The 18,538-nt window shown below is 41.6% G+C and overlaps 1 protein-coding gene across 1 annotated transcript in view; it reads left to right on the top strand.

Annotated features, from left to right (window-relative positions):
• SLC28A3 (solute carrier family 28 member 3) overlaps positions 1-18,538 on the top strand; it is a 92,412-nt gene that overhangs the window by 51,637 nt on the left and 22,237 nt on the right. Inside the window, exons 8-12 of the mRNA XM_089662091.1 lie at positions 5,880-5,957; positions 6,544-6,624; positions 7,591-7,671; positions 10,374-10,499; positions 13,150-13,280. Of these exons, the coding sequence (XP_089518217.1) occupies positions 5,880-5,957; positions 6,544-6,624; positions 7,591-7,671; positions 10,374-10,499; positions 13,150-13,280 (497 nt within the window). The remainder of the gene's footprint in view (positions 1-5,879; positions 5,958-6,543; positions 6,625-7,590; positions 7,672-10,373; positions 10,500-13,149; positions 13,281-18,538) is intronic.

The raw sequence follows: 18,538 nt of genomic DNA, 5'->3' as shown, positions 1-18,538 counted from the left end.
CAGCTACATCCCCAGTTTTAAGAGGGTGTGCACATTTATGCAACCACTTTATTTTATTTATTTATGTTTACAACCCCCCCCCCCCCAAAAAAAAAGATTTCAGTTTGTTTTTCCATTGAGTTATACAGTTTATAGGTCACTTTAAAGGTGTAAAAAGTTCTGAAATTATTTATCTTTGTCTCATTTTTTAGCATCACAGAAATCTGACATTTTAACAGGGGTGTGTAGACTTTATATCCACTGTAGATGTCATTAGCCTGGGCACAGATGCACATTAAAGCAAACCTGTTCTTTGCCCCCAAAGGGGCTTTCCCAGCAGCATATACTTATCTTTTGTTTATTTCCTCATTGTTGTATTCAGCCATAGGGAGATAAGAAAAAATAATTCCTCCAGGTATGCAGGAACATGTGATTAGCTTTCCTTTCCTTATCTCCACTCTCCTCTTTCATTTACCAAGCACCATCGCTCTCACAGAAGTGGAAGAAGTCCTCAGCCCTGTGTAAGCCCCAATTACAGCAACTGAGAGCTTACACAATCTCTCTCCTTGCTTCTATTGAGTAAATAAAGTGGTGGTGGAAGAAAAAGAAATGGTATGGTCTGCTGGAGAAGGGACATTAAAAACAAACCTGTTGCTTTATTCTATGTTAAGCACAGGTGTGTTGAGAAGTGGGTCTCTAAATAACTTTGAGTCAGCATGAATAAATTCCTGACATGCCACAGTATGAAGCAACAGTATAATTTTCAGCTTTATTTTAAACATTATAAAATAATCCTTGAGCTGCAGACAACATCTCAAATCATTCCAAGAAGTAGATAGCGACCCTGGATTATGTTTTGAACAAAGATAGCAGAGAGAAGTAGATGAGGGCATTGTTGGAGGGAGTACAGTGATCTCTTTGAGTAGTAAGAAATACTTGTAATTGTTCCCTGTTAAGATTACAGCATGCTTGCACTTAATATGAAAACATATGTATGTATGATGTTAAAGTAGCTGTAAACTCAAGGAGAGTTAAAAACCTTTTTTCATTAGATTAATTTTATCATGTTCCTAATCCATGTTTTATTTTATTAACTTGCCTGTAATGTATTTTATGCCTAAAAGAGAAGGTCATGTGCTCCTAAGAGATTCATGGACCTGCTGGTGGGCTTGTACACAGTGGGGAATTCACTATCATTTGAGGAAATTATGTTTGCTGCTGGGTGTCCCCGTTTACAAGACAAGCACACCCAACAGCTACACAGGAGGGGAGGAGTGGATGGTGGGGAGAAGCAGCTGGAGGGAAATCCCCAATAATGTAAACCAGGAGGGATGGCCAGGGGGTGTTGGATTAGTACTGACCACAGAAGGTACAGGCACACTGCGGTTTTTTTTTACTAAAGCTGGTTCACTCAGAATCTCGTGCAAGTCTGCATAGAAACCAATCAGCTTCCAGGTTTTATTGTGTTTTGGCGGTTTTCCTACCGCACCTATTCACTTGGGTCTATCTAAGATTATAAATGTAATGTGATTATAACCTTTTGTCTATACAGTACATGAATTTAGCCAATCCTGATGTGGCTAAAACCAATAATGTTAATACCAAATGATAACAACTGGGCAAAAAGAAAGATCTAATTTATTTACACAGTAAAGAAGCTGACTACTAATCAGTTATGACAAAATAAATAGTAGCCGGCATAACTTTAAAAGTAGTAATATTACAATGCAAATACAGAATTTTACATATACAAAGAAAGACTACAGGAAAGAAATACAGAAAGGAAACATAGAATAATACATTTCACAGACATCCTGATGATTGGTCTTCCAAAGAGGCAAGGGGACAAAGAGGCAGAAATGTGAGCAATGTCATACTTTATACCCCCTCCCCCCTCCATTCCAGGTAGTCAAACCCTTCAACAGGTTCTGGTATTTTGCCATTTCTGTTCAAAGGGGGGCTCTGTGATTTGTGAAAGACATTGGCCAACTGTAGTTCATCATATGGAATTTAGGATGGGCCAAAGCAAAGCATACCTCCTTTGAAAACCGGGTTCCCACAGCAAAATCTATGACAATACTCCCTAGGAGGTGTTAGAAATGACGACTCCAGGGCTTATTCAGCCTGATGGCCCTACTGTCATAAACCTCTACAGGAAACCTTCTAAGGGGGGTGTTGAGGTGATGCAACAGATAAGTTACAGAAATTGAGACCCCTATCAGAAGTTCACATTAATATTAAAAATTATTGTAGGCCCAAAATATCTATCACAATTGGTAAAGCTTAATTGAAGAAGCTGAGGTTAGAAGCTGATTGGCTACCATGCACAGGTGCACCAGATTCTAAGTGAACCAGCTTTAGTAAATCTCCCCCACTGTGCTCTTGTACAGTGTGCCTGTACACACCACGAGATGATACTGGCATGGTCAGTTTATGTCATAAAATTGTGCCAATATGAATTAAAGCATCCAAACCATGTGATTATGCAACAACGGTGAAAACATTGAATACACCTTAAAAGTCCATAATGTGTGCAGTTTACACTCAGGAGGAGAGGCACAGGCAGGATCAACCAGGTATTACAGAACACTGGCAGCCTGAAAAAAAAATTGTGACATTTAGTCTACTAGTTGGTTTCTAGAGGAGTTTATTAGCTGTAAAAACACTCTGACGCTGTAAAACGTGGTAAAATGCAGCAAACCAGCATTTATTTTGGAGCAAAAAAATTTTTTTTTGTAAAATAAAAAAAAGGTAAAAAACGCTCACACGGAAAAACACGGCTAAAAAACTTTTTTAACGTGACTTTACACAGCTAACGCTACCAGCAATATTAAAACACCCAGTGTGCATGGAGCCTAAAAAGCATGATTTTTTGGGGGGAGTAGCAAACACTTTGTTAAATGAGGACAAGCTTTATATAGCATAGTAAATTAATGAGTTCAATATAATTGATCTTTTGTCATACCTATGGACCTATAACATGCACCGTATGGAAAAAAATGTTTATGTGCTAGTAACATGAAAAAGTAAAGTCAATCTATGACAATTATATCACATAAATGTGTGATTAATATTACACAAAGAAGGGTGTATGCTGGCATATTTGAATTTATATGAAGGGTTTTAATACTGTTTTATACAGCGATTCAAACAGAAAAAAAGTGATTGCACAATTGCCATTGTAGATCCAAACATTGATGGAACAAAATCTTGGTGCCAAAGACTGCTCCCTTGTAATTCTACTTTCAGTGATGCTGAACATGATGATAGAATTGCAGAGAGAAAACATGACAGGGATTCAGTAATCTTTTGCAACTCCGCAACAGATTTCTTTGTCAATTAATGCTTAGCTGATACCTCTTCAAAAACATGCACATGGCATGTACGTTAAGTGATTTCAGCATTCAGCCATGACTGCCAGCCAAGTGAATGTCACAATATAAAGCAAAGAATGGTGGCATACAAGCAGGCCGTAATGATCCATCACAGAACAGCTAGTGACAAATTAAAGAGGACTTAGGCTGCATGTATGCTATTTACATGTGCAAGTTTAACCATTACATGTGTTTTTATCTGTAAATTATGATTTTTCCCTGGCAGTGCCTTCCTTTTCTTTTTTTCATAACATACAAAATATTTACCAGCACACTTTCCAGCTAGTCAGCATGAAAACACACTTAGAATATATGTAAACCCTCACCTTGTAAGACAACCCATTCAGTTTAAAATAGAAATGAAAGGCAAAACATTTGTTTATATACAGTATATAAAAACATTTTAAATACCATTTTTCCCCTTTTTATAAGTGATCACATACCCACTATTTTCAGCTGCATAAGGAGCTCAGAGTGCTGGAGAAAGAGAAACAGTAGGATACTGATCTTCCCAGTGAATGGCTGTGAAAAGGGGGCATGTCAGGACAAGCATTGGATTAGCTCCCATCATTGGATTAGCTCCCAGCACAGTTAGACAACTGACCGCACTGTGTTCTCATGGCTAGTGTGGTCAGTTTTTAATAGGAATGCAGAGGGTATTGCAGAAACACCAGGTATTTCACACAAAGAAAGAAATACAAAGAGAACAGGATACTTTTTCATACAAGTACATGGTACAGCAGACACATATCAGGACTATGAAATGTTGGCTTTACATAGCCATAAACTGTTTCATTATTTTAGGGTAAACAGGTTTTAGATGCGTACATTTGCAAATACATATGAAAATACACTATCTTGGCAAGTCACCCCTGCAAAGTATGTTTCCTAACTCTGAGATCACAGCAGAGAAATACAAAGCAGCATGTCTCCCTAGTAAAACACACAGCACATATTGTTAAGCAGCGCATAGCACACAGTTAACCCTTTGATCTCCCAAGATTTTTACCCCTTCCTACACAGTGTCATTAGTACAGTGTCAGTGCTTTTTATTAGCAATCACTGTATTATTGTCACTGGGGATGTCAGTGGCAGTTAGTCAGGTCCCACCCAGTGTCAGAATGCCCACCACAGTCCCATTATAAAAGCTAATCACTGACATTACTAGTATAAAAAAAATAAATAAAAACTCCAGTATATATACCGCCATTTGTAGACTCTATAACTTTCACGTAAACCAATTAATTTACACGTATTGGGATTTTTTTTTTTAGCAAAGACATATAGCAGAATACATTTTTTTTTTCCAAAAACAATTTTATTGAAAAAAATTAAAGCAGAGTAATGACAAATACAGGTTAAAGTCAGATCATAGACACAGCTTAATAGTTGCCCGTTTCACAGACGGGGTGTAGATCTGGAACACATATAATGTTGTCAAGTAACATAGAATTATACAAAAGGACGTAAACCAGAAACAGGAGAGAGCAGGTTCCAAACCAGGACAGGCATATAAAAATATAAACATAAAGTAGGGTAATGCTATCAACCAAGCCTCATATGAGCCCCGTTAAAGAACAAATGTGATGTGGTAGGATGTGATAGGGGGGTGAGCTTAGCAGATAATCAGGTGTCTACCCCTAAGGGGCGGAGGCTGAGGAGCTGCAATTATACCTGTAGGACAGCTAATATTCTAGAATCATTTGAACTCAAAGAAATTAGAAAGTAGTGATAAGGATGCGGGATAAGAAGAAGTGGGAGAAAGAGAGGGCGAGAAAGAGAGGAAGAAGAGGGAGAGGGGAGAGAGATGGAGAGAAAAAAAAAAAACGGTGGGGGGGATGGAACAGTTGCAACTACATCAGGTCACACTGTTTTAAGCTAGTCCGAGCAACACTCAGATGTCTCATATGGCATTATAGGTAGGCTTGTGTAATAGTCCACTATAAGGGTCAGTTTTCTTAATATTTGGGTCATAATATTCGGTCTTGGTTAGGCAGGGTGTACAGTAGCAGAATACATTTTGGCCTAAATTTATGAAGAAATTAGATTTTTTTAAATTTTTTTACTGGATATGTTTTACAGCAAAAACTCAAAAATATATATTTTTTTCAAAACTGTCGGTCTTTTTTGTTTATAGCGCAAAAAATAAAAACTGCAGAGGTAATCAAATACCACTGAAAGAAGGCTCTATTTATGGGAAAAAAGGACACACATTTCATTTGTGTACAGTGATGCATGACAGCGTAATTGTCAGTTAAAGTAACACGTGCTGCATCACAAAAAATGGTCTGGTCAGGAAGGGGGGTAAATTCTCTGGAGGCAAGTGGTTAAAATTTCTGTATGCACATCAAGACTCACCTGTAATTTGGAATGAAGTGCACCTTTAAAATTGAAGATATGCAAATCCGACTCAGTATTGTGTTGACACAAATCAGTTGATGGTACAAAGTGAAATTGAATGCACTTGAATCAGTAAACATGTAAGTGTATTTCCTATAAACTGTCATTTTTTGTATCATTTTTTAGACCTTTTTGGAATACTCAGATACAGGGTCAAAATTTGTGTTTGGTGATAAGTATCTGGACCATTTTTTTGCTTTTAAGGTAAGACTTACACAATCCTACTTTTTTCATCTGTATTAACTTCTCTTTATCCCTAGTATGCCCAAATTAAGTCATCCATCTAGCTACATAACTAGTATTTTTCACAGATTTTTTTTTTGTTGTTGTTGCTTATCATTTGTTTTATATGTGGTAGCATAAAATGTAACAAGTTTTGCTTTAATTTGCAAATAACTTTGCCAAGCTTTCCACCTAAAGCATAACTGATACAGGGAAAATTGCAGAATGATTACTGTCTATTTGTAGTAACATTAGTTGCTGAAAATCATGGGTGAAAGACAAAGCTAGCTTTTCACATTTTAACTTCCTTTTGCATTAATTGCCCCGAAACAATACATGTGTAATTTCTGCATTATAACATTGCTACTTCCAAATGAACAGGCACATAACTAATGTGAGAATGGCTCTTGAGCTAAACTTGTTGAGATGACCTTATTCATATACAGCAGATCTTTAAAAAAACAATCAATTAAAAAGACTACAAATTCCTTTGTTCCAAAGCTGATCCCATACTATACACAGACTAAAATGTAACTTCCGCTTCTGTTTTGTGACTGTCATCACTTAGGTCCTGCCGATTGTGATTTTCTTCAGCACGGTCATGTCAATGCTATATTTTCTTGGCTTCATGCAATGGCTTATTAAAAAGGTGAATATTCATTTCTGTTATTTATCTGTATATCTTTTCTGGAGGAACATTTAGTTCTGTATAATTACCTTATACTTTTTTAGGCTTAGGCCGAATAACATTTTTAATGGTTACATCATTCAATTGTTTTGAAAAATTTCTATTATAATGTTAACACATTGTTAGTGCCACCTGGATCCTGGTAACAAGACTGAGTGGGAGGAATTTTGCATTGAGGGGAATTAACTAAAACAGAAGCAGTCACATTCTGGAGCATAGTAACCAATGAGCTTCTAACTTTAGCCTATTCAGTTAATGTGTTACTAAACCCAGGAGTCTGCATTCACTATATCTGGTCTCCCACAGTACACAGAATATGGAAGTGCAATTATTTTAGTAAATATAAACTGCTAAATACCTTTTCTCATCAGCAGCTAGAGCAGTCTTGTGACTTCTATCAGTGTCCAGCCGAGCACATGTTAAAGCTTGTAGGAGGAGTTTTCATTCTGCTGTAGAAGGATGCAGGACCCCTGATCTCTGTCTGGACAGTGCTCATTGGCCCTGTGCTGATCAAATACACTCTCCAAACAAACAAAAAAAAACCTCTCTAGCAATACACACCAAAGTGAGCATGTGCAGAGTGATTCCACACAATATGTCTTATCAGGAGATAAGACGGGGACACGGGAAGAAGGGGAGGATCAGAGATGTCAGAATCAAACAGCGTTTTTACACAATGTGGAGGATTAACCCCTTAGGTTCCACAGTGAGTGTAACAAGCATGATTTGCTGCATATACAGACTGATTTTGCTATTGTGGGTTTAGTAAGACTTTAAGCTTTGAAAATGAACAATAGAAGCAGATTGGTTGCCATGCACAGTTGCTCCAGATTCTGGCTATTCCATTCTTAGTAAATTCTCATCAATATATCCTGGGCTGACAGTAAAATGCTATAAAATCAGCTTAACTGTTTTTTCTTTTTGAAGGTTGGATGGGTAATGCAAATAACTATGGCAACAACTCCAACAGAATCTCTAGTTGCAGCAGGGAATATTTTTGTGGGCCAGGTAAGCCATTTATGTTTTTTTAAATCATTTATTACATTTTACCTATTTGTCTTTCAAGTAACATTTACATCACTCTTAAAAAAAAACTGTTCTGGCTGTCAGGCTGACTCGATTCTTGAAATAATTCCTCACTGCCTTAAACAAGTATCAAGATCAGGAGTTGTGACTCCACTATGAATTTTCTGATCTACATTCATGTTCCAGGTCAGTGTCAGAGTGCTGAAGACAGAAAGGGCCTGTGTCCCTGGGCTTTTGTACACTTTATTTACTTCAAACGGGTTTCCATTCTCATACAAATATATGTGAAAGAGAAACCCACTTGAAGCAGGCCAAATGTAGGTCATACAGAGTTTAATTGCAGGTCAAATGCACCAAATAATTTCAGAAGCATCTCAAATTGTTGTCAAATGGATGCCATCATGTTCTAACAGCCAAGCAACGGGCATTGTCATAAGGAGATAAACAAGGGCAGCTTCTGTATTTCTCTTACTGTATGTTTCCTTTAAAACTGATCAAGAAGGTAGGGCCTGATACCTGACCTTGTATTCACGTCTAATTGGGACAGAAGAACATAGGGAGGGGCATCCACCACCCCCTGAATGGCTATATTGCCAAAAGTATTGGGACGCCTGCCTTTACACGTACATTAACTTTAATGGCATCCCAGTCTTAGTCCTTAGGGTTTACCCTGTGCAGCTATAACAGCTTCAGCTCTTCTGGGAAGGCTGTCCACAAGGTTTAGGAGTGTGTCTATGGGAATGTTTGACCATTCTTTCAGAAGCACATTTGTGAGGTCAGGCACTGATGTCGGACGAGAAGGCCTGGCTCGCAGTCTCCGCTCTAATTCATCCCGAAGTTGTTCTATCGGGTTGAGGTCAGGACTCTGTGCAGGCCAGTCATGTTCCTCTACCCCAAACTCACTCATCCATGTCTTTAGGGACCTTGCATTGTGTACTGTTCATGTTGGAAGAGGAAGGGACCATCCCCAAACTGTTCCCACAAAGTTGGGAGCATGAAATTGTTCAAAATGTCTTGGTATGCTGATACCTTAAGAGTTACCTTCACTGGAACTAAGGGGCCAAGCCCAACCCCTGAAAAGCAGCCCCACACCAAACTTTCCACTTGCCACAATGCAGTCAGGGAAGTACTGTTCTCTTGGCAACTGCCAAACCCAGACACGTCCATTGGATTGCAAGACAGAGAAGTGTGATTCATCACTCCAGAGAACATGTCTATACTGCTCTAGAGTCCAGTGGCGGCGTGCTTTACACCACTGCATCCGACACTTTGCATTGCACTTGGTGATGTAAGGCTTGGATGCAGCTGCTTGACCATGGAGTTCCATGAAGCTCTCTATGCACTATTGTTGTGCTAATCTGAAGGCCACATGGAGTTTGGAGGTTATTAGCTATTGACTCTGCAGACAGTTGGCGACTACTGTGTACTGTGCGCTTCAGCATGCGTTAACCCCGCTCTGTCATTTTACATGGCCTACCACTACGTGGCTGAGTTGCTGTTGTTTCCAGTTGCTTCCACTTTGTCATAATACCACTAACAGTTGATCATGGAATATTTAGTAGTGGACTTATTGCACAGGTGGCAACCTATTACGGTACCACGCTTGAATTCACTGAGCTCCTGAGAGCGACCCATTCTTTTACAAATGTTTGTAGTAGCAGTCTGCATGCCTAGGTGCTTGATTTTATACACCTGTGGCCCTGGAGGTGAGTGGAACACCTGAATCCAAGGATTTGGAGGGGTGCCCAATTCTTTTGGCAATATAGTGTGTATATATATATATATATATATATATATATATATATATATATATATACACACACTTGTTTTTGTATTTGTTTATATCAGACTCGATGGACAACTGAAAATAAAAAAGCAAACATAAAAGCATTCCCTCTTAGGAAATGCCAAAAGCTGTTGCAGCTATATTGGGAGACCCAAAAATGTGTGATTGATGTCAACACTAATATCTTTACAAATCAAGGAACAGCAAGACATACCAGCAATTTTGGGGTAACCACCAACTTAACAGCAGTCTTTTGGGAAAAGACAAGACTACCATAAAATAAAACCAATGCCAGCATTCATTTTGTAGAAAACCAAAACATTTTACAATATGAGTTTGCAGACACAAAGGTGCACCATTTTTTTGCACCATTATCAACATTAAATATGAAAACTTGCAAAAACTATATTTTGTTCAGTAGACAGGTTTTAAAGGTTTCCCAATATAATTATATAGGCACTGAAAGTTGAAAAGCCAAGGAATAAATCTCACTTATTCGCTTATTCTAATTGTTTTATTCTATAATTAGCACATGGTTATCATGCCTTAATTCCTTATCATGTTCTTTTTTATACAAGAAGGCTTGATATTGAAAAGAAAATTGCTAATGATAAGAAAATGAAAAGTTATGTTTTACAATCTGTAGAAATTCAGATAGTCTGATGCAGCTGTGATAGGGGAGAAGACGTTTATGCTGCTGGGGTCCTGGGGGGCTGTAGGCTAATTGTTTTATACTGCTTGCTCCAACTATAACTGAAATGCTTTACATAATCTGGGAGTCCAATCTCATTGATATCAAGACATGTCATTTTCCCACTTAACACTATGTGCTAGATAATTTACAGCAGATCTGCAACCAAGATTACTTGATAATACTGATGCTTGTTTTTGTTTGCAGACTGAATCTCCTCTTCTAATTAGGCCATACTTGGAGCACTTAACCAAATCAGAAATCCATGCTGTGATGACTGCTGGTTTTGCTACAATTGCAGGGAGTGTACTGGGAGCATACATTTCCTTTGGTGTGAGTATTGGAATTCAGTAACAATTAATGTCATGTGCCCAAACATTATAATTCTTTTGCTTAACAGAACTGTCAATAGTAACAATTGCTACTTCAATGCTATGTATACATGTCCATTTGTGGTATTCTTCTAAAACAAAAAACAAACAAAATGTCAACATACGATGGAAATTATCCTCCTTTTTTCTCCATAAATTTCACTGGGACTTTTTAAAGACAGCATACCAGTACCAGATGGGCATATAATGAAAACTGACAAAATGAGCATAAGAGCATATGTACCAAAGATGTGAAGGGATGTTGCAGGCAGAATGGTAAATCACATAACGGATACAATATAACCTCCCCCAAACAAATATCCCAAGAAGGCAGGCATCTCTTTTAGAATGGATTGATCTCTTATTTATTTATTTCAGGTACTTATATAGCGCTGTCAATGTACACAGCGCTTTACATATATATTGTAAATTCACATCAGTCCCTAACCCTCAAGGGGCGTACAATCTAAGGTCCCTAACTCACATTCATACATACACATACTAGGGCCAATTTAGACAGGAGCCAGTTAACCTCCCAGCATGTTTTTGGAGTGTGGGAGGAATCCGGAGCACCCAGAGGAAACCCACACAGGCACATGGAGAACATGTAAACTCCAGGCAGGTGGTGCCATGGTTGGGATTTGAAAAAAAAAACCCTAGTACTGTTGATATTGTTCTTAAAATCCTTCTCTTTTTTTTTAATTTAAAATCTATTTTTTCATACGAGATATCTTACTGTACACTCTAACAATTACCACAAAAATAAATAGGGAAACAAAAGGTATTTGGCAAATCTTTACCTTCCATGCCAGAACTGTGGAGTTTATTTACTAAAGATGGACAGTGCAAATTCAAGCTCAGTACTGCAATAGAAACCAATCAGCTTCCAGGTTTTATTGCCAAAGGTTAACTGAACAAGCTGAGGTTAGAAGCTGATTGGTTTCTATGCAGAAGTGAGCCTGATTATGCAGTCTCCCCAGCTTTAGTAAATAAACTCCTGTGTGTTTTCACATGGGACTGATGACTTCTGGCACTTATTCTTCTTGCATCAGGTAAAGGAATTATAAGAAATAAATGAGCATTTGAGATTAGGTAAGGGTTAGGTCAAATGTTTGAGGGTTTTCTTATTATTATTATTATTATTTAAGGTACTTATATAGCGCCATCAATTTATGCAGCGCTATACATATATATAGTACATTCACATTAGTCCCTAACCCTCAAGGGGTGTACAATCTAAGGTTTGCTTAATGTCCATCACAGTGCAAGTCTATAAGCATTCTCTATTATAAAAGAAATGCACTACCTATGAGTCCGATTAGCTTTACAGTTTTTATGCAGAACGCAGAAAGAGCAACTGGGAGATAATTCTTGTGGCTTGTTACAGGGTATACATCTCATTTATAGAGTAGTTACACCCATGGGTTGCTAGGGGTCTTTTCTGTGCAACACCCTATCTAAGGCTGGCCATACACTATACAATTTACTTACAATTTTCTGTCCTATTTCTGCCCAATTTCCTTTAGATTTACCTTCAATTACGTAGTGCAAGGGCCTGCCTAATCAGATACAATTGAAAGTGTTGTTTAGGTTTGACCTCATATTATATGGTTTTTGGTAAATGTAAAGCAAAATTCTCAAGAAAATTCTAAAATGTATGGCCAGCCTAAGCAAGGGATATATAACTAGGAGGTTCTGGGGGAGGAGGAGTCCAGAAAGGAGTCCAGAATGAGGTGGAATTAGTGTTTTTCAGAAGAATGAAGATTTCCTGAACCACAATGTAGTGGCGTAGTGTACAGGGGTGGACTGACCATTTGCAAACTCGGGCACTGCCCGAGGGCCCGGGGTCAGTAGGGGACCCCATGAGATGCCCCTGGTACGTTTTTCATAGGGTTTTTTGAGTTAGGGCAAGGACACAGGGGCCCCATGATCCCTTATTGCCCGGGGGCCCCATGAGTTTTCAGTCCGCCCCTGGTAGTGTAACACCTTCCTTTGGAGAAAAGCATAGAAAAACCCTTTAATAGGAAAGAGGGGAAACTGAATCATTCTTTTGCCTGCCGAAACTTAGACCGAAGACTGTGAATAAATATTGGGTGCTGCATCTCTCCTTGTGGTGAGTTCCTTTTTACAAGTCAGACTAAGTAGAAAACACATCTTGTGTTGTTTGCTCTTAGGCATGACCTATGTTTTTAAAAGATTACTATATGTTACAATTAATACAATTATAGACTACAGTATTCCTTTCATGGGATGATGATGGATATAGCAGTGATTAACAAGTGAATCCTCTAAAATATTATGCAGAGAAAGTTCTTTTTTTTTTACGTTGTATAAAAATGAAGATTTAGATGTAACACACAATGTAAGGTTATGTTGTGTGCACAGGGTCCCATTACTCCAGAGGACCCAAGCATTATTTTCCTTTACATTTCAGTTCTCCTCTTACTCTAAATTGGAAACAAAGTGAAAGGGCAATCTAGATTATGAAAGAACATTTATCAAGATATTTATTACAGCAAAAGGATAATGCTTTTACATTGTATCAAACTGTTGTCAAGTAACTAATAAAAGTAACTATTAACCAACAAAGAGTTTTTTCTGGTCTATTGCAGGTGTCCTCCTCACATTTGCTAACTGCTTCTGTCATGTCTGCACCAGCAGCACTTGCTATAGCCAAGTTATTTTGGCCAGAAACAGAGCAAGTAAAAATCAATATGAAGCAAGGTCTTCAGCTGGAGAAGGGGTAAGGGGCATGTCAGAGGAAATCATAAATGCACATCTGAAGCAGACTTTCTGCAGAGATTTGAAATGACATATAATGTACCAATAGAAATAACAATAAAATCATCCAGTCTAGAAATTTTCATCCACATTGTTTGACAATCTCATGTAAATAGCTAACCATCTACTGTGTGGGAGAGCAGAAAACCTGTTCAATTGTTTGAGATAAACCAGAATGGGCAACATCTGCATCCACTTAAACATAAACATTCAACCACACCAAGCATTACCATCTGTGCAATTGTGCCTGAGGGTGTTTGGATTGTGTGCGTAAATCTAGCTGCACTTTGAAGTCTATGGTCAACTTAATCTAATAAACACATTACTTTAAACATTCAGTATGTTCTTAATTTCATTATCATTTACAGCAGAGTGCGAAAAATAATTTGCATACATATTCCTCTATCTGGTAATTAGAGATGTGCACAACAAAAAAATTTGTTTAGTTTCAAGTTCATTTGTTAAGTCAATCATTTTGTGTAGTCGTGTTCGTTATGTTAGAATGATTTGTTTTCAAAAATTTGCTTTATATATTCGGATTTGTTTCACATATTCTTTGTTCCGAATCGCTTCATATTTTCAGAAGAATCAGATTCATTTGTTATGTCCTTATGTTATTTTGGTGACTTGCTTGTGACCTTGATGTGACTTGCTTGCAACTTTGGCCAATCATAACAATAGAGAGTGTTAGAGATGAGCGAATTGAACATGGCGAAGTGGAATTCGTTTCGAAGATTAGGAAAAATTCGATTCGCGCCGAATCCGAAAATTAGCAAACTTCGGATGCACGAATCGAATTTTCCCAAAAATGGCGGCGACATGTGTGGCGACGGAGCGGGGATCTCTGGGAAGGCGCGCAGACAAGGCGCGCTGACCCATAATGCATTCATTCATGACATGTGATCGCATTAGCCAATCAGCAGCCAGCCAGCCAGCACTGTGTAATGGTGGAGCTATAAATCGCGGCCATCTTAGAATTCTCCATTAGCCTCCGGTCATTCAAGAGAGACAGACCTGTCTGTATTAGGGACAGAGTTAGGGCCACAGAGACTTTAGGGCCACAGAATCGTTACTCAGGGACACAGAATCGTTACTCAGGGACACAGAATTGTTACTCAGGGACACAGAATCGTTACTCAGGGACAGACACAGAATTGTTACTCAGGGACACAGAATTGTTACTCAGGGACACAGAATCGTTACTCAGGGACACAGAATCGTTACTCAGGGACACAGAATCGTTACTCAGGGACACAGAATTGTTACTCAGGGACACAGAATTGTTACTCAGGGACACAGAATTGTTACTCAGGGACACAGAATCGTTACTCAGGGACACAGAATTGTTACTCAGGGACACAGAATCGTTACTCAGGGACAGACAAAGAATTGTTACTCAGGGACACAGAATTGTTACTCAGGGACAAAGAATCGTTACTCAGGGACACAGAATCGTTACTCAGGGACACAGAATCGTTACTCGGGGACACAGAATCGTTACTCGGGGACACAGAATCGTTACTCGGGGACACAGAATTGTTACTCGGGGACACAGAATTGTTACTCAGGGACACAGAATCGTTACTTTCTGCTTCACAACCACTATTGAATTAAAGAGTATGTCAGACAACACGCAGAGGAGTGGCAGAGGAGGCAATGTTTCAGGAGCGAGCAGACGTGGCAGCAGAGGAAGGGGTCGAGGCAGCACTAGTCGCAGCCAGAGGCCAGTGCTCCCGGTGTCATCCAGCGGTTGTGTCTCCACCGACAACCCTGCCGTCATCGATTGGTTGACTCGGTCGTCTTCCTCTTCCCAGGTCACCTCTGACACCTACAGCCAACGGTCGGTGGGTATGTCAGACACAACCGTTAGTTGGCATGGCCCGGGAGCAAGCCCACTGAAATCACGTGTCCTCTACCTGCCCCTGTCCTTTGGTGTTCCCTCACCAAGTGAAGTATCGCATGCTGTGGGCTTAGCCCCACTGTACAGTGAGGAAGAGCTAACAGAGTGCGGTCAGGAACGGGGGGAGACATCCGCCTCTTCAGCAGCCAGGCGAAGAAGTACTGGCGAGGAGAGTGGCTCGGTAGCCGGTCTAGAGACAGGTCTGTCTCCTGACCCACACACAGCCGAGGGGGCTAGTAGTGACGCGGAGACCCTAATTGATGATGATGAGGCTGATCGCACTTGGCAGCCTCGTCGTCATCAGGCTATTGCTTCCGCATCATCAGGAGAAGAGGGTGCCAGCTTGCCAGCGAGCAAAACAGTCGGTGGGTTGCCCAGGAGGCAGCAGGGTCGCAGCAGTGTCAGTGGAGGCAAACGGCCACGGAGTAGAGCACCAGCTCCACTGCAGCCTACCACCACGGCCAGTAGTGGTGCCGGTGTGCACGGAGGAAGTAGCAGTCAGCCAGTGAGGAGTAGCGGGGGCAAAGTTTCCTACTCGGCGGTGTGGCAATTTTTCGTCAAGCCGCCCGAGGAAGTAAACGTAGCCGTATGTCGACTATGTGGCCAGAAAGTCAAGCGTGGCCAGGGGGCCCATGTTGGGACTACAGCGTTGCGTCAGCATATGCAGCGTTGCCATTCGGTGGCCTGGGAAAACCGTGATAAAGATACGGCGGTTCTGCCTGCCCCAGCCCCCGCTCCATCACCCGCTCCGTTACTTGCTCCGTCACCCGACGTCAATCGCCCTCTATCAGCCAGTCAAGGCTCCAACACCTCTGCTGAGGGGAGTTGTCGCTCGTTGGCATCTTCCGCTCGTTCAGATGCTCCTTCTCCTGCTACTCCTCTTCACGGATTCCGTCAGCAGTCTTTCTTGGAATCCGTTTCCAAGAGACAACAGTTTGCGAGCACGCACCCGACGGTGCAGAAGCTGAACGTCCTCCTGTCCAAGTTGCTGGTGCTGCAGTCCCTCCCTTTCCAAGTGGTGGACTCAGCACCTTTCCGAGAAATGATGGCTTGTGCCGAGCCGCTGTGGAGAGTGCCAAGCCGGCATTTCTTCGCCAAAAAGGCAGTGCCAGCCCTGCATTCACATGTAGAAGAGATGGTGGGCCAGTCTTTGAGCATGTCGGTCTCTGCCAAAGTGCACGGCAGCGCCGACGTGTGGAGCTGTAACTACGGTCAGGGACAGTACATGTCATTTACGGCCCACTGGGTGAACGTGGTGCCGGCACAGCCGCACCAGCAACTTGGACAGGTCACGCCGCTTTTGCCTCCACGTTTGCACGTCATTGGTCCAGCAAAGATGTCTGCCTCTACCACCTCTTCTTCCGCTGTGTCCTCAGCCGCCACCCCCGTGTCAAGTCCCATTACCCGACCGGCATATCACATGTGCAGGGCGCAACGGTGTCACGCTGTGCTGCACCTGGTATGCCTTGGCGAACGTAGTCACACAGGGGAGGAACTTCTGAGTGTAATGAACAGAGAAATCGACAGATGGCTGTCTCCGCACAAACTGAAAATCGGAACCATGTTGACCGACAACGGAAAGAACATGGTGTCTGCTCTGCATCAAGGAAGGTTGTGCCATGCGCCATGCATGGCTCACGTGTTCAATCTGGTTGTCAAGCGGTTCCTAAAATCCACCATCCCACTGCAAGACATCCTTAAAATGTCACGTAAACTTTGCATGCATTTCAGCCATTCCTACACCGCAAAGCACACCCTCCTTGAGCTGCAGCGGCAGAACGGAATTCCACAGCATCGCCTGATCTGCGACGTTGCAACAAGGTGGAATTCAAGGAACCAGCAAACACAAATGCTCCTGCGCTTGGGGATGGACTCGATGCTACAACCACATTAAGAATGTCCTGGAACATGCACACCTTGCTGCCCTCAAATGGACCGGGGGAATCCAAATATACTGAATGGGGAAAGAACAAAAAGAGGGCGCACAGGCCTAGTGCATTACCATAAAAAATGTTTAATAAAAAATAAAGTAGGTGTTGTACTCACAAACGACAATATAGTCAAGGCACATCATAGAAGAACAGCTGGATCAACACCGCGCTGAGTAACAGTCCACAATAGGGAGTTTAGACATCCAAAAGGCTGACGCGTTTCGAGGACTCTGAGGAAGAGGCAAGTCCTCGAAACGCGTCAGCCTTTTGGATGTCTAAACTCCCTATTGTGGACTGTTACTCAGCGCGGTGTTGATCCAGCTGTTCTTCTATGATGTGCCTTGACTATATTGTCGTTTGTGAGTACAACACCTACTTTATTTTTTATTAAACATTTTTTATGGTAATGCACTAGGCCTGTGCGCCCTCTTTTTGTTCTTTCGCCATTCAAGGTGGAATTCAACCCTACGTATGTTAGACCGCCTTTACGAACAGCGAAAGGCCATCACCGATTTCCTGATGTTACAAGCGGATAAAGGTACTCCCCTGTGTAACTTAGATGTCAGCCATTGGCAGCTCATGCGTGACACCTGCCGCTTGCTCAGGCCCTTTGAGGAGGCCACGCTATTCGTGAGTCGGCAGGACTATGGGATGAACGACGTCATTCCTCTGTTGCACGTCCTGGAACAAATGCTGTTAACAATGGCTGGTCAGGGTGCGGTAGACGTGGCGCACAGATCTCAACGCCACATGACCCCTGTGGGGGCAGGACAGGAAGAAGAGGAAGAGGTAGAGGAGGACATTGGTGCTCAGGAATTATTGAGTGAAATGGGTGGTTTTTCCACTCAGCGGACAGGAGTGGAGGAGCAAGAGCATCTGGTAGAGGAGGAGGAGGAGGAGACAGAGGACCCAGACGCACCGTGGCAGTATGCTGTGGAGATGGAGGCAGGGAGTCCCTCGCATTCCTTGGCACAAATGGCCCATAGCATGCTCGGTTGCTTGTGTAGCGACAGCCGAATAATAACCATCAGACAGAGGGATGACTTTTGGCTGTCCACCTTGTTGGACCCTCACTACCGTTCAAAAATGGTGGCCTTTTTCACACCTGCTGAGAGGGAGGCCAAAATAAAGTACTATAAAAACCACCTATGTAGTCAGTTGGTCTCTGCCTTTGTGCGCCAACGTCCATCCTCAGACACTGTGGGCCCTGTGCGCTCGCGTTCCGCTGCCATGGCAGCAGGGGAGGGGTGGGGTGGTAGGAGCAGTGGCAGCTCCACCAGCAGCGGCTGCCTCAGTCTGCAGTCGATGATGAGTAGCTTTCTTCACCAGCGCAGTGAGGAAACTACTAACCAGCCGCAGCAGCAGCAGCATCAGGTGGACCTGGAGCAG

This window comes from Staurois parvus, unplaced genomic scaffold, assembly GCF_062004578.1.
Source record: "Staurois parvus isolate SC_StPar_1 unplaced genomic scaffold, SC_StPar_1.0 ptg001432l, whole genome shotgun sequence".
In the NCBI taxonomy this organism is placed as follows: Eukaryota; Metazoa; Chordata; class Amphibia; order Anura; family Ranidae; genus Staurois; species Staurois parvus.
The sequence above is the reverse complement of the archived record's forward strand: the minus strand, read 5'-3'. Positions and strand labels throughout refer to the sequence as shown.